The sequence below is a fragment of the Falco punctatus genome (assembly GCF_963210335.1).
Source record: "Falco punctatus genome assembly, chromosome: 10".
Taxonomy (NCBI): Eukaryota; Metazoa; Chordata; class Aves; order Falconiformes; family Falconidae; genus Falco; species Falco punctatus.
In genome coordinates, this window is record NC_137590.1 from 17,472,184 (window position 1) to 17,496,119 (window position 23,936).

The 23,936-nt window shown below is 44.7% G+C and overlaps 1 protein-coding gene and 1 long non-coding RNA gene across 8 annotated transcripts in view; one reads left to right on the forward strand and one right to left on the reverse strand.

Annotated features, from left to right (window-relative positions):
• Positions 1 to 18,599, forward strand: INCENP (inner centromere protein). Of its 7 annotated transcripts, none has more exons than XM_080404549.1 (18): positions 1 to 496; positions 581 to 694; positions 1,182 to 1,957; positions 3,919 to 3,970; positions 4,130 to 4,163; positions 6,700 to 6,778; positions 7,339 to 7,390; positions 7,706 to 7,823; positions 7,910 to 8,044; positions 8,940 to 9,056; positions 10,467 to 10,576; positions 10,965 to 11,085; positions 11,852 to 11,974; positions 12,516 to 12,688; positions 12,984 to 13,074; positions 14,584 to 14,691; positions 15,862 to 16,021; positions 16,767 to 18,599. In XM_080404549.1, the coding sequence occupies exons 1-18, from the start codon at positions 369 to 371 to the stop codon at positions 16,979 to 16,981; spliced, it is 2,706 nt and encodes a 901-aa protein (XP_080260675.1). In that variant the 5' UTR covers positions 1 to 368; the 3' UTR covers positions 16,982 to 18,599. The 7 variants fall into 7 exon arrangements, with proteins under 7 accessions (XP_080260675.1, XP_080260676.1, XP_080260674.1 ...); XM_080404550.1 differs by having other exon boundaries at positions 14,587 to 14,691; XM_080404548.1 differs by having other exon boundaries at positions 2 to 496; positions 14,581 to 14,691.
• Positions 18,169 to 23,936, reverse strand: part of LOC308070516 — an 11,132-nt gene continuing 5,364 nt past the window's right edge. Inside the window, exon 2 of the long non-coding RNA XR_013930748.1 lies at positions 18,169 to 22,966. This is a non-coding gene — a long non-coding RNA (uncharacterized lncRNA). The remainder of the gene's footprint in view (positions 22,967 to 23,936) is intronic.

The following is a 23,936-nucleotide window of genomic DNA, read 5'->3' on the forward strand; positions in this document are numbered from 1 at the left end:
AGAATCACCCCGGCCTCCACCAATCACAGAGCGCGGCGCCCAAGCAGGGGTCTCTTATTGGTGACCGCCTACGTCCATCACTCCCCCGCTGTTAAAACCCAGCAGCCAATTTGCTTGCCCTTCCAAGCCCCGCCTTCCAAGCCGAGACCTCCGCCACCACGGGGATTGATGGCCTGAAGGGAGCCGATTTTGAGCTCTCCCGTGTGGCCTCGCAGCCAATGGGGAGGGCGGGCTGGGGGGCGGGGCGGCGACGATAGGCTGGCGCGGCCGTGACGTCGGCAGGGCGGAAGGCGGGCGCTAGGTTTGAATTCGAGGCGGGGCCGGGCTGGGGTCGCGCGCGGGCGGTTGAACAGGGGCGTTCTGAGGCGATGGCGGGCCCGGCGCAGCTGCCCGCGGTGTGCGGCCGGCGGCTGGCCCAGCTCCTGCGGCAGGTGGATGATACCGACCTGCAGTGGCTGGCGGAGATCCGTGAGGAGGCGGCTAAGATGTTCACGAGGTACCAATCCCCCGCCGCCAGCTGCCCTGGGCCGCTGCCGGCCGTCCCCCGCGCTGAGCCCCCGCCTCTCGCTTCCCTTCACAGCCACTACAGCGATGAGCCGGAGCTGATGCCTAAGACGCCGTCGCAGAAGAGCCGGCAGCGGAGGAAGCGCCTTTCTGCGCTCCGGGAGGAGAACCAGGAGCCCGGCAGGAAGAGGTAGGCCGGCCGGCGCCCCCCGTGAGGCGGCCCTACAGGCCGCGGGGGGCGGGCCGGGCTGGGGGAAGCGGAGTGCCGGGCTCCCCTCAGCGCCTGGGGAGGAGGGCAGCTGTGGGGGGGGGCTGGAGAAATCCTTTGTGAGAGGTCGCACGGGGTCTCCCCCCGCAGCGCCTCCCTGGCGTTCTCCCCTCTTCCGTGTATTGAGGGTCCGGCTGGACGCCGGGGCGCGCCTCGGCCCAGCGGCCTGGGAACGCCACGGCACCGCCGCCTGTGAGAAGCGCTGTTGTCACTCGAGTTTAGTTTTGTGTCTCTGTGTTTCAGAGCGATTATGTAGCCCCATTCTGCAGCTCTGTGTATACTGAGCTTTTAGAGTGGCTCGTCCCAGATGTTTTAGCTTTGTTTCTCTGCGTGTTCTCGTTTGTGCATGGAAGGACTTTGGTATGTTCCTGAGTCCAGCTCCAGTCTAACACGCTGTTTGTATCATTAGATTATCTAGAAAGAGGAATAGCAGTCTCAGACTGGCACCCCGTGCACGATGCTCTCAACGACTCCGAAATAAAGAAAACCTAGAACTCGGTAGGGCTGAGGCCAAAGACGTCTCTCCACCAAAACGTGTGACAAGATCTCAGACTGCAGCACTTGCTAAAAGCACAGAGAGCCTTCCTAAGACGCCTCCTGGCCAGCAAGCAGGAGAGAAGGTTCCCATATCCGAAGCTGATATTGGTAATCACGTTAACATGACAGACCTCCAGAAGAGTGCATCTAAACCAGCGAAACAGCTCTCCACAACCATCCTCTTAAGCTTAGATGATTGTTCTGAAAAAAGCTGGATTGCCAAATCACCGCCTGTGCCTGCAGCCACTGAGCTGATAGTTCCTCATACCCCTGAAGCAAGTGATGCACAAGAAAGCAAGCCTGCATCCTGGCTGAACAAGGCAAAGGCAGCTAATAGTACAGTCATTTTAAGTGAAACGCCTGGGCTAGAGGAGGTAGATGAGACTGCTCAGGTGCAGGAGGGGTCTGATAAGGAGCCTTCCCAGCCCATAAGGGATAGCTCAGAGACTCCGACAGGTTCTAGGCTCAGCCGTCACTCAGTGCGCAGAAGTCTGATGGGTAAAACTTCCCTGATTCACAGAACCTCCTTGGCAGAGAAATACTCTTTAGCTAGCAAGAGGGAAAGTATGATCCGCAAATCTGTCACCAGGACAATGGTCAAGAGGAAGGCAGCTCAAAAATCATCCGTGTCTTCCAGTTGCATGGATAGTAAGTTTGAATGCCACCAGATGAGTTTGCTTTGCACCTTTTCTGCTCTTTTTGTTGTGCTGCTTTCCACTGGCAAAGGAAAACAATGCTAGGGGGCTGGTTCTTCAGTTTGGGTGTAGCAGCTGATCTTCCTAGGCTGGACAGGCTGCAATTGAGCATGGCTGTTCTAACTGGCTTTCTAGAGACCTATGTGATTAGAGAAACCCAGTAACTGTGCTAGCTTGTGGCCTATGAATTCAGTCCTGTAAATCATCTGGGAGCACAGCCTTAATGTTTTCTGAGTTTCCATGGTGGTAGCCTGGAAAGCTAAGGAGGAGGTGGTGAACAGGGTTTGTTGCTGCTGTGAGAGCCCAGAACCCTCTCACACGAAGGCCTGTGTGTTTTCTGGGAAATCAAGTAGCTAAATTCACTGCTCTTTAAGCAGAATCTGGCTGCTTGTTGATCTGCTGTTTTGAGAAGGGAATGTTGAAACTGAACTTTGTAAACTTATTGCAAGTCTTCCAAACTTTTACAATTTGCAGCAGATGCAGGTTTTGGCCCAGGACAAACTTATTTAAACATTCATCCATGCTACTGGAATGCAGGCATTAAATTTATTGCAGGAGAACAGTGATGGATATAACATCTCTTCTTTCCCTCAGCTTGGAGGAAAAAAAAAAAGAGGCTAGTAAATGGTGGACTAGTTAACTGCTCCTGAAATGCAGGTGATGCAGGAGAACCTTTTCCATACAATGTGATGTTAAGGAGAGATTTGCTCTACTGTACAGCATACTTCTTTGAAGGGAGAACTAGTACAGCTGAAATAATGTTAGTGTAACATCTTAATCTGCACTGTTCTAGCTTTGTGGGCTTCGTGCTGTATGAAAATGTCTTTTCTCAGAGTTATCCTACTTTTGCTGTAAAATGATATACTTGGATAAGCACTGTAGTAGTTTTTTTCCATACCAATTTAACTGTTCTAGTTGAATGTTTTTCTAGCACTGCAGTCCCTAGTTCCTGTACCAGTAACAGACAGGGTAGTGTGGAATTTTGCATAAATTTAAGCACAGTGTTGAAAGCTCCCTCAGTAAAAAATGAAACCGTAGGGAAGTCTCCTCATCTGTAACTTTGAAGAGGTGCTGATATAGCTTTATCTACTCAGTTTAAATGATTAGTCTGGATCTGGATTACCTGGGAGGTTTAAGGAAAGCTATTGCTTCCCTCTGTACTGCTTGATGCAACTCATCTTCTGCCTAGTCAAAATTTCCAGGTGTAAGGAGAGGAACTGAGATGTTTCGGTCAGCTCCACTTGAGCTTATTAATGCTTGAAAGCCCAAAATATGTTAATCAACTGCAGAGCGCATCTGCTGTGTCTCTGATCCAGCAGATCTTGCACGGGTACGTGTACAGCACGTGTGTTTGTGCTTCCTTCGGTAACATCTGTGATGGAAGTATGGGAGCAGACTGCGTGCTCGCATGCTTTGACTAGGCAAAGTCTGCCCTTGTGTACTCAAGCTGAAGCTGCATTGCCTTCTTAATTATTAACAACAGTTTCTGGCTGTGCTGGTACTTAAAAGCTAGCTACCATTGAGCCGGATGGAATGCTTAGCAGGAAGCAGCACTCAGACTGTAAATAACGCTGGTTTTAACTACTGCTAATATCTGGATGTAGCCCTGCAAAATGAGTCTGAAGTCTAAACCTAGTCACTCCTAATGTATGCTTGTTGAATATCACTTTGAAGTCATCTATAATTGAAAACATCTGTTTTCTTATATTAAAATTGCAGACAGCATTTTCTCTAGTGCTGCTTAGGTATATTCACCTGCCCTTACTTGTAGTGGCATGCATTGAACTGTAGGCAATAAGGCAGGAGGCAGAGCAAATACCTCCGCAGCAGTTTTGAGTGAACTTCATTACTACAGAAAGAGCCCTGGCCTGCACCTGTATGTTATAGCTCAGGCATTTTTTTATTTTCCTGCAGTCTCCAGCTCTGGAGCAGTGCCAGAGGATGAAGAAACAGTTGTCAAAACTAGGTGAGACTACTTTAAGATATTTTTTTATCCTTAATATTCTGCTTGGAGGACTTTTTTACAGTGACATTCTTGGAATAAATTGCACTGCTTGCAGGTAGCAAGTGACTTCCTGGTTTCCTTGATGTTGTTAAACACTGCTGCTTTTTTTATTTTTTCTAGGTCTCCTCCTGGACCTTCTATCCCCTCCAAGTTGGTAAGATTTGAGCAGAGATCAAAAGCATTTCTGTTTGTGTGGACTTGTGAGCAAAATGTGTTGAATACACCTCTCATTTGCAATTGGGGAGTTAGGAAGCTGTGGCCACAGGCTGCTGGGTTCTGCCAGCCTGCTGCATAGCCCCTGAATAAAGAAGGCACAGAGCATGTGGCTGGCATATGTGCATGAGCCTGTCTACAGCCTCCCTGGTTCTGATAGACTGATAAAGTCTGAGATCGTGGAGTCTGTTTTAATCACAACATTCCAAGATTAGTAAAATGAAAACCAGTAAGTTTTATTTGGAAAATGAGCACAAGTGACCCAAGGCTTATTTTGGATGCCGGTAGAGGTATTCTTTCAGTATGGTGTTAGAATCTCAGATGCTTTCAAAACCAAGGCTAGCTTTGACGAGAAAACAGTGTTCTTTCTGCTATGTTGCATTAATGTATTTAAATGTCACTGATGACTTGATGCACACTAGCATGAATACTGACTTTGGCAGTGCCAGTATTCAGAGTCAAGTTGTGCTTTGTGGCTCTTGTTTCTTGGCCTCTTGCTAGAGCTCAGCTATATGAAAATCCAGTCCTGATTCTATACAGATAAATAACCTTATAATTCAGGAAAGCTTTTTTCAGTTGGACAGAGTTTGTACACTATTATTATTTCTGTATTTTTAAAGCTTCTTTTGACCTTTTTGTTAGTCCTGCAGATTATTCAGAATTTGTCAGTTTGTCTTAAGAAAACCACAGAATTTTGTAAACGCCATTCAGGTCAAAAACATGTCCCTCCACTATTCTCACTCCCCTCCTGAAGAAGAAATCCCAGGATTATGTCAATGTTTTGTCTTGAGTATTCAATAAGCAAAGACTGAATTGATGGAGCAGAGCTCTGTGGCCTTAAGTGCTTCTGTAAACAAGCACAGCTTATACCTGCTGTTACGGCTGTGCTTGTGCATAGACCGGTGTCATGGTTTAACCCCGGCCAGCATAGCCGCTCGCTCACCACCCCCTCACCCAGAGGGATGAGGAGGAGAATTGGAAAGGAATGTAAAGCTCAAGGTTTTGTATAAGAACAATTTAATACATAAAGCAAAAGCCTCACATGCAAGCAAAGCAAAACAAGGAATTCATTCACTACTTCCCATCAGCAGGCAAGTGTTTGGCCGTCCCCAGGAAAGCAGAGCTCCATCATGCGTACTGGTTACAAGTATTGTAGCTGAAACCATGACAGCCTGTGAAAGTTCAAATAAACTCAGTTTTTCTAGTGTCCCTGGACTTTTAGCTTGCCCAAGTTACAACTGTGGAACAAGTTAAAGGGAAAATGTTGAGAATAAAAAAAACAAGCAAACAAACCAAAATTGACTGCTTTGCAGATTTGAATAGAGGACTCATCTCTTTTGTTTCTGTACCCTGAGGAATTTATAAATACAGTCTAGTCCATGCAGTGCATTCAATCTATCCTCGATCCTCAGCTTTTATTTCTACACCACTGATGTTGAGAGTGGGACCTTGTGGCCTGTCCCACTCTTAGCCTATGTTGCCGTGTTACCTTACCCTATCTATCTATCCAGAGTTTTCTTGGCAAACCAAATTAGGTTTTATTTCTGCCAGGCTTCCTTTGGGAGCTGTGGGCAGTGTGGAAAAGTGGTGACGCCGCAACCTTCTCAAACCAGAAAATATCTTTGTCTATAGGAACATATAAAGGCAGTATCTGTATGCATGCTGTCTTTTAAAGACCAGATTCTTCTCGGGCCTAACCTCAAATTAATCAGATCTATGCCCTTCTGTTGGGCTACAAGGTGCTTCCTGTACCTAGCCTTAGGATAAGACCCTACAGAAGCATTTGGGGAGCATAAAGTTTCCATGCTTCTTTTTCTTCTCTTCCTAACTCCTTTATGTCTGCCAGCCTATGCAGGTTTGGGGAGTAGAATTAATGCTTGTATTGCTAGCAGGGTGCAGATTTCAAAAGCCGTTGCCTGCCCTCTTGCAGGCATATAAAACCATTATCACAACAGAATTTTCTAGCAGTGTAAGTGCAAAGGCAGCAAATAGCGATGCATATCACATTCATAATAGAAACAGATAAATGAAGGAAATGAGCTGTTTGTCTTTGCTGTCTCGCTGTTTGTCCATTCATCACTACTCAGTAAAATGAGTGCTGCCTGACCCTTTGCCAGAAGCCCAGCAAGCATTAACAGATTTCCAGCTTGAAATGCTTTCATGCTTAATAGTTAATGAGTTTGTTCAGTTTAAGTAGCGCATCCCTCATTGCAGATACTTGTGTTCTCTTAATGTCTGTGTTTCTAGTGATGACATGATGTTAAGGAATTTATCAAGATGGTGTCCTGAGGTATTTTTCACAGCTGCAGGTTTTGACTTCACTCTGGGTACTAGTACCAATACTTGATACTATGTGTGCAGTTTTGCACTCTGGTAATATTGTAGACAGTGTCCTTGTCAGAATGACATCATGATTTGTAATAGTAATTGGCTGTTTCTGTGTGAGAACTGATAAAATCTATTTGCTTTTCCTACAGAATCCTCAAAGTCCCCAAATGTCACTTCGCTCTCAAACCATGAGCAGAAATGAACAGCTGCAGGAGACAAGCAACAATGGTAGCTTCTGGAGGATTTTTGTGGCAGAATTTTAAAAAGTCATTGCTTTGTTGGCAGGCTGACTGGGAAGTTGGAAAGATTGGCTAGTTAATTTGAGAGCCAGTTTGAAAGACTAATCTAATCTTTGACAAGTGAGGATTTGTTTCAGGAGATCAGCAGTTGGTAAATTCTGTGCTGGAGTTATTTGCCAGCCTGGAAAGCCCATGGACATAGATGTAATGAAGCTGGAGGGATGCATGTTCTCCAGGTTACGGGAGGCCTAGCTGAACCCCATTTCTAAAGCAAGCGGTTTCTCTGTATCTGTGTGGAACACGATAGCTGTATTAGTGCAAACTGCGTACCGCAGATTATTTTAGACAGATTTGCTTTATTTTGTATTTCTAGGTTTGAAATGTGCTGTGCAGTTGCGTGCTGAAAGCAAGAAAGGTCCTGCTGTTCATAATTCATGGCAGGGTTTTTTTTCTATTCAGTGGGCTGCTAAATCTGTTGTCTGCTTTCAAAGTTGTGTTGGAAAGGATTTTTTTTTCCAGATAGAACTGTCTAACTATGTTTTCTTTCAGAAAGCAACTTAAATAAGAAAGGGGAGACCCAGGAATCACCCCAGAGTGCCAGGTATGTTCACAGAACTATTCCGCTTTCTGCCTCTGGAGATCTGTAGTCCAGTTCAGAGCAGGTTCAAGGCTGAAACATTGTTAAATGGTTTCAGTGTTCTGTGATTATGAAACTTTCGCATGTATGTTTTCTCTGCCTCTATGAAAAGAGGACTTACACTGTATCTTTTATCACCTTAGAAATTTGTTATTGGATAACTACTTGCGCATACATGATGAAATATCTTTTAAGCTAAGATAGTTGTATGACCTTTTTTTTAAACCTGAGACAATCAGGAGGATTGGCCAGGTACGATGGGCTGTATTTTTCTGACAGGAGAAAGCCAAGTTACAAAAGAGCTGTGGATGAATGCTATGACAGTCAGCAAGCAGAAGATGGAGGGCTTTCTCCTCCAAGAAGAAAGACGCCATCCCCTGCCTTTCCAGCCAGCAAAGTAAGATTGTTGTAATCCTGATGTACTTCACCAAGACCCATTTCTTATTCACGTTCCTGAGGATTGTTCTGGTGTTCCTCTCATAGGTTGTCCGTCCTTTCAAAACATTTTTGCACACTGTACAGAAAAACCAGCTCCTCATGATGCCAGCCTCTGTGGGAAAAAATGGAGTAATAAAATCTTTTATCAGGTACAACACTCCTATCCAGTCTGATCCCAAGGTAAGACGAGATTCTGTTGTAAGCTAGTACATGACAGTCTGATGAGTGTCTAAGTTAAAGCACAGATGTGAAAGAAACTTTTCAACCCATTTTAAACTAAGAAGTAAATTTAAGCTGTCTGTTTACACTTGCATAAACTAAATAAAATTATGATTAGTCAGCTTCCTAGAGTTCTAGTTTGGACACTAAGCTTTATTACTGTAGCATTTCCCTGTGGTGTTAGCAAGGAACAGTTGGGAATGAAAACTGGGAAATGAAAATCAAGGGGATTTTGAATACTGCAGTTGAGAACTGAAGTCTCATTTCTAGGACTTATCTAATGAGTGAGATCTGAGAAAATGCCTCTTAAATCCAGACTTCTGATGTTCTGAGGTTTTTCAGACCTTTGAAGCGGGAAGAAACATGAGGCTGTCCTGAATAGGACTGCTGGGTCAGCAAGACAAGTATGCCAGTGTCCAAATCTAATGGACATAAATATGAAAGTAGTAGAGTTAATGCAACCAGCAAAACCAAACCCTTCACCTTTGCTGTTTGCAGGCAGATGCATCTACCTGTGCAATACCACCGTGAAGTTCACAGCATCGCAGGGGAAGCTCCTGTCCCCCAAGCAGAGTAGTTTGGGTGCACGGGATTTGAGAAGATCTGGTTCTAGATTTCCAAAAGGAGTTGGTTTTCCCTGTGTTCCACTTACATGGGACAATTTGGTCGTAAATCATCCCGATTTAACTATGTGGGCTGGACTTGCAGTAATCCTACCTGCATCACTGATGGGCAGCCCTACTCTTACTGATCTGCATTTAGATTTGTGTTTAACTGAAAGAGAAGTCAGTGTTGAAGGACAAGCAGGTCTCAATCAGTGTGATGTAGTTTCTACACCAGAATAGCTCTCTGACAGGGTCAGGCAAGTATGAGGGTGCAGCTTCACAGATGCGCCTATGGACTTGCTGGAAGCTGGCATGTCGAGCACAGATTGCTCATGCTTCCCATACACAACAACTGCCTGCAGAATAAGGTAATTCTAGGGCTTGTTTTCACTTGCAGGAGAGTTGGGGAGGGAGAGGAGGGTGTACTGCAGAAACTGGTTTTCCTGCATCTAACTTGTATCTAGGCTGTATCTGGCAACCTAATATCAAAACTTTGTATTGCTTAAAGCCATCACAGCTGTACGGCTTAGAGTCTCACTGTACTCCAGCAGGTAAGAGAAGTCTGTTGTTAGGAAGTAGTGAAGGATTCAAGCTTCAGTCTCACTGCTGACATTAATGTCTGTGTTGGCAAAGGAGCTAATGTGATACGAGAAGTCTTCTGACTGGTGCATCCTTTGTTGGTGTCAGTTCATTGAATGTTATATTTTAGGTTTCATTCCAGTGCACACAGCTTCCCCTCAGGATTTTTTCCATGTGGGTGATACACATAACTAAATAGCACCAGAGCAGTTAAGATGTAATTGTTAGTTTTAAATTAGCCAGTTTGGATGCTAGTAACAATTTTCAGCATGGAGTCCGGCATAAGATAATCACAACTATTTCATTGTACTTATCAATGGGTTTGTACTAAGACCAGGGCTGTCATAATTAGACATCTGCAGGATCAAATCTGGCATTAAATTTGTTTATCTTAATCTGTTTGCTGTGACTGTAGTGATAGCTGGATCTTCCTTTTCTAATCGAAGTATACTTAGGCTAACTCAGCCTTTTAGAAAAATGAGAAAAATGCCCTGTATTTCTGTCTAGATGACATACAGGGCTGACTGTGTGCTTGAAACAAGCTGTAAGCGCTCTGTCTAAATGGTGGTGGTTTACCATGAGATAAAGCTTTGTGGGAAGCAAAGATGCCAGTGGGAGCTCTGAGCTGAAGCAAGCAAGGTGCTTCCTAGAGCACCATCTGTCCCCTGCGCTCACTGCAGGAAGCTGGTATCATTGCCAAGCATTAGCACTGCTTTTTTTGGTTCTTTTTACCAACGTAAGTCAGTGCTGGCTGTCTGCAATCTCTGTGGAAGCTGCCTGGACTTCAGGAGCTGATGCTTCTCTTTCAACGTCCTAGCTTCTTCTCACACTCTCAAAGATAAATACCTTTTTTTAAATACCTTGATATTTAAAATAAATATTTAATAATATTAAGCATTTATATTAAATATTAAATAAATAATATTAAATAAATATTTAAATAAATACCTCGACATGCCAGCTTCCAGCAAGTCCATAGGCGCATCTGTGAGGCCTTGTTTTCTATCACATCTGTTCCCAAACATCCATGGCCACATCACAGGCCACCTAAGCTCTGTTTCAGGGTTGTTACTATCCCCTGGTTCTGGCTGAAGTTTGCAGTTCCTTGGTGTTATCTCTGAGCCCTTACTTAACCCGAGCAAGTTGACATAGAAGGGAGCCCTGGCACGTGGGTATAATCACATTTCAATCTGCCTCAGGAAAAGGAGAGACAGAAACTAGAGACTCTAAGGAAAAAACAGGAAGCTGAGCAGCTGAGAAAACAAAAACTGGAGGAAGAAAAGAAACGGCGACTAGGAGAGGCAAAGCTGTGAGTATATGCTTTCTTCCTTGTCTGGACTGTTTTCTCTGCACCTGTATGTTCCTCTTTCTAGGTCTTTTATCTTGCAGAGTCCATACGTGCAGCATAAGTTCTTGTCTGCTTGCTCTCACACCACAAAGGCAGTATTTATTCTCATAGTATCTGTCTACAATGCTAATAAAAAGTTAATTATCCTAGCCGACTGCTTCTTCAGCATTTTATCTGAAGTCCTTTGTCTCAGATGGAGGTTAGAAATATTGCTAATGTTTAAATGAATGGTGTATTTGGTTCATTGAATTTCGTGCTGCCCAAGAGCTGTGTCTGTTGGCTATGTATTTGGATTGTAAGGAGCTCATTCAGCTGGACTGCAATGATGAAGTTGGACTGTGTCCTGTAGGAAGCGTGAGGAGCACCTGCGCAAGGTGTTGCAAGCTCGGGAACGGGCAGAGCAAATAAAGGAAGAGCGGAAAAGGCGCATTGAGCAGAAGATAGCTCTGTTTGATGAGAAAACTGAGAAGGTAAGGCCCAATATACCTATAGAGTTTATTTGGGAGAATAAATATTCTATTGAGGTAGATGATGCCGCATGAGAGTGCCTTCCAGAAAGAGAGGAACTGAGGCTGCTTAACATCTAGAGAATGAACTGAAGAGCAGTTGAATAAAGAATTTCCCAGAACCTTGGTGATTCTGAGCGACTGCCTTTCTTTTGGTTACAGCAAATGGCAAATGAAACCTCCTATTTTCCAGAATTGTGAATCTAAATGGGCTTTATTAAGGCTCTGTTAGTCAGATGGGAAAAGAACTTCAAGTAGATAAAGCCAGCCTAATGGCCTTGAGGCTTAATCTACTTGAAGTTCTCCCATCTGACTAATAGATGAAAAGGTGAAAATAAACATACTTCCTCCATGCCCTTTCTTGTATCTGAGACTTTCAGACAATTTGCACATAGCAGTAATTTGTCTACTTTAATTATCTCCATCTGCTTTTCTCATTTCATGGTTCTGAGAATATATTCTGATAGCTTTTGTGGTATTAGATGCATAAATACCAGAATAGGATCAGCTTTTCCTGTGGAGATGTAAAAGGGACATTTCCCTAGTAAGTATTACCTTTTGAAAATAAAGCACAGGTCCCATTGGCTCCTGGTGGTAGAAAAGGAAACTTTTGCTCTGTGAGAGGGTGGGAGTTCTGCATCTTTGAGACTTGTTGCTGTGATGTTTCACATCCACAGAGAACTGTCCCATCTGAGACTTAGGTATTCAGCTAGTGATGTGTGTGTCCTAGGTGAGGGAAGAAAGGTTGGCAGAGGAGAAGATCAAAAAGAAAGCAGCTGCTAAGAAAATGGAAGAAGCAGAGGCCCGGCGCAGGCATGATGAAGAGGCCAGAAAACAAAAAGCACTGCAGCAGGTCTGTGCTGGAGCCCATCCTGTCATCCTGCATGCAGTCAGAATGGCTGCAGTCTGCCACAGGTGAAGCGAGGAATCTAGCAGGAGTACTGAGACAAACCAAGTGAAAATTAGTGGAGCGAAGGGGCTTTGTCCTTAAAGCTCTCTGCAGTGTTGTGCTTCCTGCTTCCTCTCACAATATGCTGTCAGCTGTTAGTGTTGATTGTGACCCACATTTCTTCCGCAGTTCTGGAGAGATTCTTACTAAAGACCTTAATTTGTGGATTGGCAAGTATTAAAACCTCTTATTTAAAACTGTCCCTGAGATCCAGAGTGTGGTGGCTCATAGGCACATGGGTACATTTTGGGCCAGGAAAGGCCAGCATTGAAACAGCTGGAGAGATGATGCACCTACCTTGAAAGCACTGGGACTTTAGCCCTGAGTTGTTTCTCTCCTGTGTAGTTATAGGTGCTAGGGATTTGGGTCAAATAAGGTGTTCCTGCTCCTTTATTCTGGAGCCTGTATGATGTAAGGTGAGTAATTGTCTTGTTTGGCTTACTAGGAAGAGGAGGAACGTCGGCACAGAGAACTAATGCAGAAGAGGAAGGAAGAGGAGCAGGAACGTGCCAGGAAGATTGCTGAGCAGAGACAGGCAGAACAGGAGAGAGAAAAACAGCTGGCTGCAGAGAGAGAGCTGGAGAGGAAGAAGGAGCAGGAGAGGATCCAGGCAGAAAAGTAAGACGGTATCCATTTATGTACTAAATTCTTTGCTGGGACTTTGGAAAGAAGCAGGCACAGAGGGCAGCAGCAAAAGGCTCAAGCAGTTGAAGAGCTACTTTGTGCTGTCCAGAGTCATGCTGACCACCATGGGTACTGAGCTGCCAAGAGGAAATTCTGGGCTCAATAATATAGGAACTGTGGTGGGGAGTGCCCTGACAAGCTGTGAAAAAGAGTGGTTTGCAGCAGGCACTGGGTGGGAGGGTACCCTTGTCCAGTTTTGAGAGTAATGGTCTGTTGCTTTGGTTCTCAGGCTACGTGAAAAGCAGGAGAAGGCTGCTCACCTGCAGAAGGAAGTGTTGGCTGCTAAAGAACAGCTCTGTAAGGAGATGGAGAAGAAAGAAGTATGTATGGTCTTTTTGTAGATGAGTAGAGCCACATGGATCTGACTCCAGTAGCTGTTACTGTTAGGAGCAGCTTCGCTGTGAAGCTGCTGGGAACCCTGATGAGTCAGTTGCACTCCTCAGCCTGAGCCAACCAAAGGTGCTTGTGCCCAGAGTCTGTTCTCTGTCTGCTTCAGAAGGTTGTGCTTGCTCTCTTCAGATGGCAGCAGTGCAAGAGGAAAGGACAGATGAGCACATGTTGAAGTGAGGTTTTTGGCTTTTTCCCCTTTCTGTGCCCTGGTGTATCTACCTCTCTTGATACCAAACCATAATTAATCCCACACTTTTCAGAAGCATCATCTCAATTTTACATTTGGGCCACCTTCAGCAGAACCACAAGTACAGACTGTAGGCTTTGTCAGGTTATTTTCTGCAACAGTCATGCCAGCATCGATTCAGCGGGCGGTTTTGCTTGTGGTGAAGAGGGAACTTTTGATGCTTTGGCAGTCCATGCTATTTACATAAAGCAGCTGCAGCTGGATAGGGTCAGATTTTTGCTTAACTTGCAGCATTGCGTTTTCACCAGAGCAGACATGAATCCCACAGGTGTTGTTCAGGTAGCTTTTGGAATGTCCCTTCTGAAGGATTTGCACACAGAAATTGCTCGGAATTGGTAGCAAACCCTTTGCTGTTTGGACTTGCTTTTTGGTTTATATAAGATCTGTGAGAACTTGCACTTTCAAAAGGAGAAAGAACAGAAGGCTGGAATAGTTGGTTGGAAATTGTCCAACATTTGCCTAAAATCACTGTCACTCCTATTAGCATGCTGACAGCAGTTGTGCAGCTGCCCTTCAGGAAGCTGAATTCTTTGGTGGGGATCCTGCCTGCCCAGCAAGCCCCTCGCTCTGTCGGTTAGCTTTGTTAAGTTGACAGGCAGCTGGTGTAGACCTGTGTACAACCTGTCCTGCTCTTAAGACTGGGTGGGATTTATTTCACCTCTTTATAAATGTGTACTGTTAGAGTTAGCAGCCTCTTGCTTTCTTTTAGATTCGGTAGGAAGAAGCATGCATTCATAGGGTGAAGTTGTTTGGACCCTTTTGAGATGGTTACCGTAGAAGGGGATGACTTAGCCTCTAAAAATAGTGTTTATTAGGCTAAAAAGAAGCTAAGATCAGTAGCATAGTTTTTTTTCCATCTGCAGATGGTCAGCTGGTTTCTGTTGTTTATATCCTGAAGATAAAGTCTGTAGCAAGTGTTTCAAAGCATGAGGTCGCTGCCGTATCAGAGGAAGGCAACTGATGCTCATAAATGGGAAGGTCAATTTGTCTGTGCCGCTTTGAGGAAAGCTCAACTGTTGCATTGTATTTGTTCACTGTCTGCACTGTGCTCAAAGTGCTCCTTAGCATCACAAGTAACAAAGACTTGCAATTAGATGCTTAGATATTTTTCTGCGTATCAAAAAACCCAGATGCCTGGATTAAGAGCATAGTTTGGTTAATCAGATTATTTGTGATATTGGCTTCTCAGCAGGAGAAGAGGCTAGCAGAGTTGAGGAGGCAGGAGCAAGAGCAGAAGAAACTGCCAGAGGAACAAAAGGCTAAAGATAAAGCCCAAACACAGCACCTAGAAAACAAAGAGGTAATTGTGTGCTCTCTGGTGAAATATCTTTAAGGGATGACATCAGAGAACTTTGATTCCAGCATTGACGTGCTGTTACAACGGGCACTTTTACCCTCTGCTGCTTATATTCCTTTTCAATAATGAAGGAATTCTGTAAACTTCTTTCCAGGCTATCTGAGGTTGACTTCTGGTGGCCTTGTGTATTTAAATGACTTTTGGGGAAAGAAGAGGAGAGAAGGGAAGGGAAGCAGCAAGTCTTTGTCAGGGTTTCCCTGTTGTCAGGATAAGACAGCGGATGTTAAAGTTGCTTGCCTTTCTAAGCTTCTCCTCTAAATGCTGAATGAACCTCACAGGCAAAAGAGATGCTGAAATAGCATTATTTAAGTTCAAACTTGGGAACAGCTGCAGGATGGCAGCAGAGTCTGTGGAACGGTATTGTGTGTGGGCCTTGCCACTGATGGAACTAGAGGAAAAACCTGCCGGTGGATGTGTATGTCCTGAACATTGAGAATAAATGTATGAATCTTTATCTCCTTGCAAAGCTATATATTTTAATCTTTAAACTCAAAAACAGTGAAATATGAGTTAATGTTAACAGATGCAAAGCCACGAAGGCAGCCTCTTATGGGGAAGAAAAACTGTTTCCAACTCTCTAGAGAGATGTTTCACAATTGGTGAAATTTGCAGTTTTATGTCTTTCTTCATCGCTTGCATTTCTTAGTCATGCTGTTCACATAAAAATTATAACGCGCTTTGTCCTGAGTTGTTAGGTGTGTATTCACTATATGGTATTAATCAGATTAATATTAAACAAGCCCAGAAATTTGGATGTAGAATATTTAAAGCATGTTACTCTCCCCCAGCTTTGAGGATGTAACAACTCCATTTAAACCTTGCTTCCAATTGAACTGCTGTATGTAGATGCATCTATTGCTAGCTTGTTAATGTCATATGTAGTCAACTAAGCAGCATAATTGAACAGGAGAAGGCAATGCAAAGTCATAATTGGGTCTGAACTTTAGAACTTGGATCAAAACTTTAGAACCTGCCAGATGTCAGGTTTTGCAATTACGTGGTAAAACAAGAAGTGAATTATTGAGCTATTACAGTCAACAAGTGTCTTGCTGCAACACAGAAGTGTAACATTGCTATTGCATCTAAAGCTTGTGGAATATCTTTGTCTTCTAGAATTCACCTGTCTGCACTTCATATCAGATGACTCCACGGGCCCAGAAAAATCCAAAGCCCCCCCCAGTAAATCCAGACAACTATGGAATGGATCTGAACAGCGATGACTCTACTGATGATGAAAGCCAGCCTCGCAAGCCCATCCCTGCCTGGGCCACTGGTATGTGTTAGCAGGTTGATAGCTATCCTAAAATTCCCCCAACAAACCCTACTGCAGCTTTGCTCCATCAGATCGTGAGACCTGGTATAAGATTTTGTCTGGTTCCTCCTACTTGCACGCTGTAGTTAAAAGTACTAGTCTTCAGCATTGTAGCTGGAGTGCTGAGTCAAGGGCTCCTCTTCCACTTGGGAATCATCTTGTGACAATGTTGGGGAACAAATACTCTTTTAAACAACCTTAACAGAGCTGCTAAGTGTTATTTTGCCAATGTGAAAGGAATGTACTAGTGCATTACTGCTCTGGACTTGAGCCTGCTTGACGTTGATTTGGCTTGAAAAAGCAAAGTAATGCCAGATGTCATGGACCAGGTTTCAGAGCGGCTGTTGTTCTGGTTCTGAAATACTCTGTTCCATGATCTCATGTTCCACCTACCCCAGGGAGCTAAGAAGTTGTGGGGAAACTAGTGGTATCTGCAGGAAGAAAAGCTGAGAAACCTTGTCTCTTGCAAACTGATTCCAGTTCCTGGACAGAATTCAGTAGCCACAATATTCACCCTCCAAGTGATCTATGGTGAACTTTTAGGTTTAAACAGGGTGCTTTAAAACATCAAATACTGGAGGATTTCTCCCATTTGCAATCTCTGCGTGATTAGAGATGAGGAGAGCAGGGGCATATTGCATGCAACAGCCTACACAGCAGTTTCAATTAAAAAAATTAGTGAAAATTTAATCTTTTGTTTCTCCAGGGAATCAGCTTAGCCAAGCTGTAATGCACCAGTACTACAACCCTCCCGATGTTGATGCACTCTTTGGGGTGATTGCAAGCCCCAAGCTGGAGGACATCTTTTACAAAAGCAAACCACGCTACTTCAAGCGCACAAGCTCTGCTGTGTGGAATTCCCCGCCATTTTCAGGTGCCAAATCGGTTCTAGGTCTGCCATACAGCCTGAAAAAGTACTGAGGTGGGCAGTGGGTGTGCATTTCTGTCTCTCTAGGTGAGAAAAGCTACTGTTGGTATCTGTAAATCTTTAGGTGTTAGCAGTGAATAAATGTCAACTCATACTGGGCCTCTTGCATTTTCTGGTTTTGGGGCTTATTTTCTCACTGTTAAGCAAAACAGCAAGCTTTTGGGAGAAACTGCCTCAGGAAAATGCATCTCCTTTTACCCTTCGCTTTAAGCTGGCAAAGATTTAGACCTTTAGGTCATGACAGTGCATCACCTAAAGCTATGTGATCCTCCCCTCCTCAGCCAAGCAGGCTTGCCAGCAGTAAACCAAAGTTGTATGTCTGCCTGTCCCTGCTCACCTCGTGGCTGAAGCCAGAGTACAGCTAAGAGTCACCGTGCCCATCGGGAGTGCCATCCAAACATGTACTACTGATGTTCTGCAGAAGCAAGATACTAGCAGTTGTGGTCTTTGTCAGCTCCCACAAATCACAAAATTATTTTTGTTTCATTTTTTCAGCAGGATGCTTTTTGGCAACGCCAAGTGCAGTTATGTGCATAAGCTAGATTGATGCTGGTGTTTCCACAGCTCGGGCTGAAATGTGCTGAGGGTTTTATTGGCTGACCTGCTGCTGCTGGAGGGGGATGTGACCCTCAGTGTCATCATGTCTCCAGGAATACCCAGAGTAGTGTAAGCAGTCTTAGTTGCTCTAGGTTTTAAGAGAAATTGTACGAAGGTTCTGATAGAATTTTGTTTCTCTAAATTCCAGGTGCGTGGCATAGATTGGATTGAAAGAACTAATTTAACTTCAATCCCTTTCTCCCTTTGGCTGTTTCATTTGTTCAGCATCAAAACTGGTTTTATTTCTAGGCCTGTTTTGCAATTCACGTTCAATGAGACAGTGTCAAATGGACTGTTATCAAAACCATTTCCTTTTAACAGCAAAATACCAGCTCAGAATTTCGGTTCCGAGAGCACTTGGCATATTAGTCAGCCTTTCTACACCTAACTTGCGAATGGCACAGATGCTTGTGTTTTCTGTAACAAGCTCCTGCACAGGGAGAGAAGAGATCTCAGTAGAACAACTACTTACTGGAAGAGTGTAAGGGCAACAGTTACATTAGTTTCTGTAGGTTGTTCTAGGAGTCTGTCTTCTGCAGATTAGGCAACCTATAGGGTTCTTACCTCAGATGAATCTTTTCTCTTGAGGCTTGATTTGTTTTAAAGATGAGTGAGTGTTCACAGCTGCAGTTTCAGTAAGCAGAAGACTGAAGAACATAGTTTCTGTGTACGTACAACTTAGTCCTTAAAAAAAACCAACACCGTAGGGAGATTATACAACATGTAAGGAGACTTCTGCCTTACCTTGTGCATATAGTAAAACCATTTTAAGCAAATGTCTTTAAAATGATGTGGGGTTTTGTATTTAAATACATCAACTGCTGGATTCTATGCTGTGGATTAGTGTTTTATACATATGAGATGATTGTCCTTTGATAGATGCTCTGTAGATTGAGTTTTGTATCTTGGAGTGAACGTAACCTTTTTGTAAGAATCCTTGCTGAAATGGCAAAAACCTTAAAGTTGAATGCTATTTTAATGGCTGACAATTTGATAAAAGTGAGTTAAATCATCTCCTCTGGACTCATCACAGCTTTTTATTAGAAAGATCTACAGTATCTTGGAATCTGTCCTCTTGGGTTGCTTTTTGCGCTGTTTCCTCAAGATAGGAATATTCTGTCAAGGAAGAACTTCTTAACTCCTCCCACAGTGGAAAATATTTGTGCTTTGGTAAGCCTGAAGAATTGATGGCTAGTTTTACTTCTTTTGTTTCTGGACATTAGAAGAGGGACAGTTTGGCGTAATGATATATTCCCAGAAATTTTTGCTAAGGAAGACATGACCTGAATTCATCTTGAACTAACCTACATCCCTGTAATTTACTACTTGTATAACTTTAGAAAATACTCAGAATTGCCACCACCAGATTGAGCAAGGACTTCAGTCACAGTATAAAACTGCAGCACTGGTATCTAAAAACACACAAGAAGACACAAGTAGAAGTCCCAGGAAATTACAGCCTCAAGGTTTTAAGACTTTTTCACTCTTTGTTCTAGGTATTTATCTTAATTTTTATTCGTGCTTGCCCAGGCAGCCTTTTCTGAGCTCTCTATGCGTGCGCTTTCTGATACAGCCTAACTCCAGGTTTGTGCCTGACCCTGAGCTGGTCCTCCCTGGATGACACTCCAGATGAGCGTCCTGCCTGAGGGCTGAATACTGCACAGGCAGATTTTTAGAGGCTGCTGTTGAGTGAAGACTGTCTTAACCATAAGACTGCACTTATTTTGCTGCTGTCCACGACAGATTCCTCATTGCGCATAGAGATTATTCTGCCCCTCCAACCCTGAATCAGCCCTAGTATTCTGTTGCCTGTTCTGACCTAAAGAAAAGTTCGATTAAAGCATAGGTGATAGCATGGCAAGATCCACCTACCCTGTCACTGCAGCCAGTGCCCTGCAGATACCTGGAAAATTATAGCAGGGAAAACATAAAGCAGTTATTTCCCAAGTGAGTGAATGTGGCCATCAGTAATTTGCAACACTTCATTTCACTGGGGCCAGGGGAGACATCTGATACATATTGCCTTTTCTGGACTGATAACAGTTCTCCTGGGTTCACAGAAAGTAGGTGGAGCCAAATGATACCAAAGAGAAAAATGGGATTGCTGCCACATGGTAAACTTGTCATCCTTTAAAGTTAGTTGAGATCTCAAAGCTAGAACTGCTCCAAGAAATAACAAGTACAAGCAAAGATGTTTCTTGATGAGAATATTAAAGAGCATGTTGTGCCTGGCTTTGGCCTGATGAACAAAAACCTCTCCTGTACCTGAGACTTTCCAGACGCCACGTGTGCAGGTGACCTGTGTTCTCAGCGGTGCCTGTGGGCAGGGAACGAGCAGCACTGTGGCAGCTCTGCAGCCCTCTGTACACCCGGGGCCTCCAAGGATGGACCAAGTGGCTGCTGGTAAACTGGTATGACTACAACAACCTGACTGGCTTCCTATTCCATCTGAGGGTACTTATCTACGGACCGGGGCAGCAACAGCCCTCGTTGAACAGCCTGCTCTGCATGGCTGTTGACAAGAAGCACTCCAGTTAGCCTGCGGGCTCAGCGGGCTGGCTGTCGCCTCTGCGGAGAGGGCTGCACCAAAGGTGTAGTCCAGGCAGGGTAAACTGTACCATCCTTCATGCAACTGTGGGACAGGCTCAAGGTTTTACACCAAACTGTCCTCACCCTGCACTTCCTAGGGTTTTGGGGTACCAGAATCTTTTCTAGTACCTACCAGTTTATTTCAAGTAACTGGCAAATCCAACAACAAAAAAAACAACAAGAAAGGGAGTGGTGGGGTGGTCTCTTCTTAATCATGTTGGGTGTTAGACATCTCATGAAAAAGGAATATTGGGAATTCAAACAGCCAAGCAAAAGGTTGAGAGGGCAGATTCTTGGCCAAGAGAAAAGCTGTTTTCCAGCCTTCAAGGACCACTTAAGCTTAGTAACAATGGTAAAATCCATAAATGATTTTTGCCATCAGGTATTGCTTGCAACGATGAGATGGGTTCTGGCCTCAAAAAGGCCTCAAAGCAAATGCTCATAGTATTACTTCTGAGCCATTTAACTTTTATTTTTATACTGCTAATCTCAATAAAATTACCTGATATTTTTGCTTCTGTCAGATGTTTCAGACTCGTTCTTGAAAGTAAGCAGAGTGGGATGACATTCTTGCAAAAGCAGCTAGCCCCTCTGAGCTGAGCTGTCATGGTTCAGCTTTGTTTAGAACAATGGGGAAAAAACAAACTAAAAAAGGCAGGGGCTTTTCTTACCAGGTTTTCAGAAGCACATACACAGGACTAGGAACATGAACGAGGGCCTCAAGACATCCTCAAGATCACTGACAGTTCAAAGTGTTTCTTCCAGGTTTGTTTTCAGTGGGATCCCAATCCTATTTGCGTTCAGAGGTGCTGAAAATCTCACAAGAAAAGCTCGTTTCAGGTGAACACAATTATTAAAAAGCACTTTTAAGCATGTGTGAGAGCTTGGCCTCCTAGTCAAAGCTTTACTGATGGTTCCCATTGCCTCTGCCTATTTATGACTTCATTCTGGCATTCCCTTTCCTATATTAAACATCTGAGTATCCTTTATCCTTTGAATTAGATCTAGTGTATGTCGCTGTTCTGCAGCTGGAGCGCAGCAATTGTGTTCTTCACAGCTAGTGCCTCTCTCAGACTTCTGAGGCCATGGCTGTGCCGAGGGGAGCTGCCCCGTCCAAGGTGGCCTGCCACTTGCTCGGTGCCAAGCCACCAGCCAAACGCCCCTGGCACGGCTGCAGCTGTGATGGGGAACAGCCCGAGTGCAGGAAGGTTTGGGGAACACGGAGCTGCCCGGCTGTGGAGCTGAGGCGAAGCAGGCAGAGCTCAGGGATGGGCAGCATGGCTCGGGGGCTGGGGGCTGGCGACACCTTGGGAGCCCACTGTGAAGGCAGGTCTGTCCTCTCCCACCGTTGAAAGGGCAGAAGGAAGAGACTGCATGCTCTGCTGAAATCAGCTTCTTCAATTTCTACGTCTAACTTTCCAAGGGCCAAGAGCACTTTCTCCAGCTCACCTGCTTCTGCCTGCAGGCCCAGGTGGCTGCCTCTCCACAGGCACTGTTTGCACTCACAGAACTGGCTCCTGGAACAACAAACAAACGAACAATTCCCCTGGGGCAGTTCAAGCCAAATTCTGCTGTCTCTCCCCTCAAGAACACTGTGTTTATTAATTGTTTTTCTGTGCACCTGTAGCCTAAAATGCTCGCTGCTGGGGCTGTAAGTCTTTGCTTATGTCCTGTAGGAAGGTTACACCACTTCTTCTGGAGGGATGTGGCTTCAGCACTACCTGAACCCACTCGCCTGCCTGGCACAGGAATAAATCACCAAATCCCAGACAGGGTGAGCTCCAGCCCGCCCTGCCCAAGCAGGGTCACCCATCCCCTGCCCAGGACTGCATCCAGGCAGCTTTGGAGTATTATCCCCAAGGAAGGACACTCCAAAAGCAACCCGAGGGTGCTGGCAGTGAAAAAGGGTTTCCCAGCACTCAGAGGGAACCTTCTGTGTTTCAGTTTGTGCCCACTGTCACTGGGCATTTCTGAAAAGAACTTGCCTCCGTCTTGTTTTCAGGGGAGGCTTAGACTGGATGTTAGGAAACATTTCCTCACAGAGAGGGTGGTCAAGCCCCAGCCCAGGCTGCCCAGGGAGGGCGCGGAGTCACCATCCCCAGAGTGGTTTGGAAAACACGTAGGTGCGGTGCTCAGGGACAGGGTTATTGATGGACTAGCGCTAGGTTAATGGTTGGACTTTGTGATCTCAGAGGGCTTTTCCAACCCATCCCATTCTCTGATTCGGTGGTTCTTTCCCCCCTCCCTTCAGGTATCGAGATACGCTGGAAGATCCCCTGGAGCCTTCTCCAGGCAGAACAGTCCCAGCTGGCTGGATGAGAGCTTTGCTTCCTCGTGTTCTCTCAGTGTTTCCTGAAAACCCACCCAAATTGTCTTTTCTTTCATAACAGACACTGGGAGAGCCTGAGGTTTTGCTAGTGCTTCTGCCGCCTCTGTCCTCCCAGTTCAACACATTCACATGCACTCGGCCTCTTGTCACTTTGGGACCTCACAGATCAGCCTTCCAAAAGAGCAGATGCCAGCCACAAAGATGTGAGCACATCCCTGCAATGCTCCAGTCCCTGTTTACATGAATGTATCACGAAACAGACATGTCACACAGAGCTCAGAGATGCGGGGAATCTCTCAGTGCATCCCACCCGCAGTATCTGACTCACCTGCCAGCAGCTCTGACCTGTGGCTTGGCTCCAGTCACAGCAACGAAAGCAGTAAGCAAGCTCTTCACATGCTTTCACCACTTCTCCCAAAGCTGCACAGATACCCTTGAGCTTTTTTTTCAGACTAAACAGTATCTGCCAGAAAAAAGAAAAAAAGAATGTGCTAGACTATGCAACAAAGCCACCGTTTTTTGCTGTGCTAACAATGTATTTCAGCTCCACATTCACTAAGTACTACATTTTCAGGTACTCTTTTCCAAAATTTCTCTTTACAATAAAATTAATAAGATTAATGAACAAAGACAGTTACTTTAAGTGTAGGATTTGATAATTTGCTTTGAGATCATCCTTACCAGCTGTCTAACTCATGGGAGACAAGCTATGGCTGAATCATATATACATTAACATCTATAGTTATCAGGCAAACAAGTGCGATGCCACAGCAGCTGTCATTCCCTTACACTAAGTTATGCACCATGACAAGAAAACAGGAATCATTCCCGAAGGACAATGTGATGGAATTTTACAAAGCAAGTGCAAAACACTCGCGTCTCTTAGATCATTTGTAATATGAGAGAGCATAGGGAGTATCTTTAAAGAGACTCCAAAAGCTCTCTGGGCAACCCGTGCCCAGAGAATTGCCTACCGTACAACAACAACATATTCAAAGCAAGAAAACCACGTGGGTCAAGCGCAGTGCCAACATCCCACCGCCCTGATGCGTCCCTGTAATGGGAACGGGGGTATTTAGTGTCACAGCTCCAGCATGAAGATAATAACAGGGTGTGCTCACCATGAAAGGATGTACTCCCCTCCCCTTCACCCCGGACCTTGTTAAGCTGCTTGTCACTAATTGAGGCAAATCTGAAATTCACACTCTTTTAAAACAGAATTATATACATTCTTTGTTTAAAACCAGAAGAACACGAAAAAAAACACCTCCTTTTCAAGCGCACCCTTGCTCACTCCCAGTGGGATCAGCTCCAGGGATGCAAAAATCAGGACAAGCTCCTGCCAGGACAGCTGGTGGTAAAACCTCCTGGGAGCTTTTCAGACTGAATTCCTTAAACGTGCAGCTTAGAAGTTGAACGGCCACAACATGAAG

Coding starts and splice junctions, on each gene's coding strand:
- INCENP (XM_080404548.1), top strand. CDS start 369: ATGGCGGGCCCGGCGCAGCTGCCCGCGGTGTGCGGCCGGCGGCTGGCC. Junction 8,045..8,939: donor CTATCCAGTCTGATCCCAAG/GTAAGACGAGAT, acceptor GCTCTCTGACAG/GGTCAGGCAAGTATGAGGGT. Junction 13,075..14,580: donor AGGAGATGGAGAAGAAAGAA/GTATGTATGGTC, acceptor TTGGCTTCTCAG/CAGGAGAAGAGGCTAGCAGA.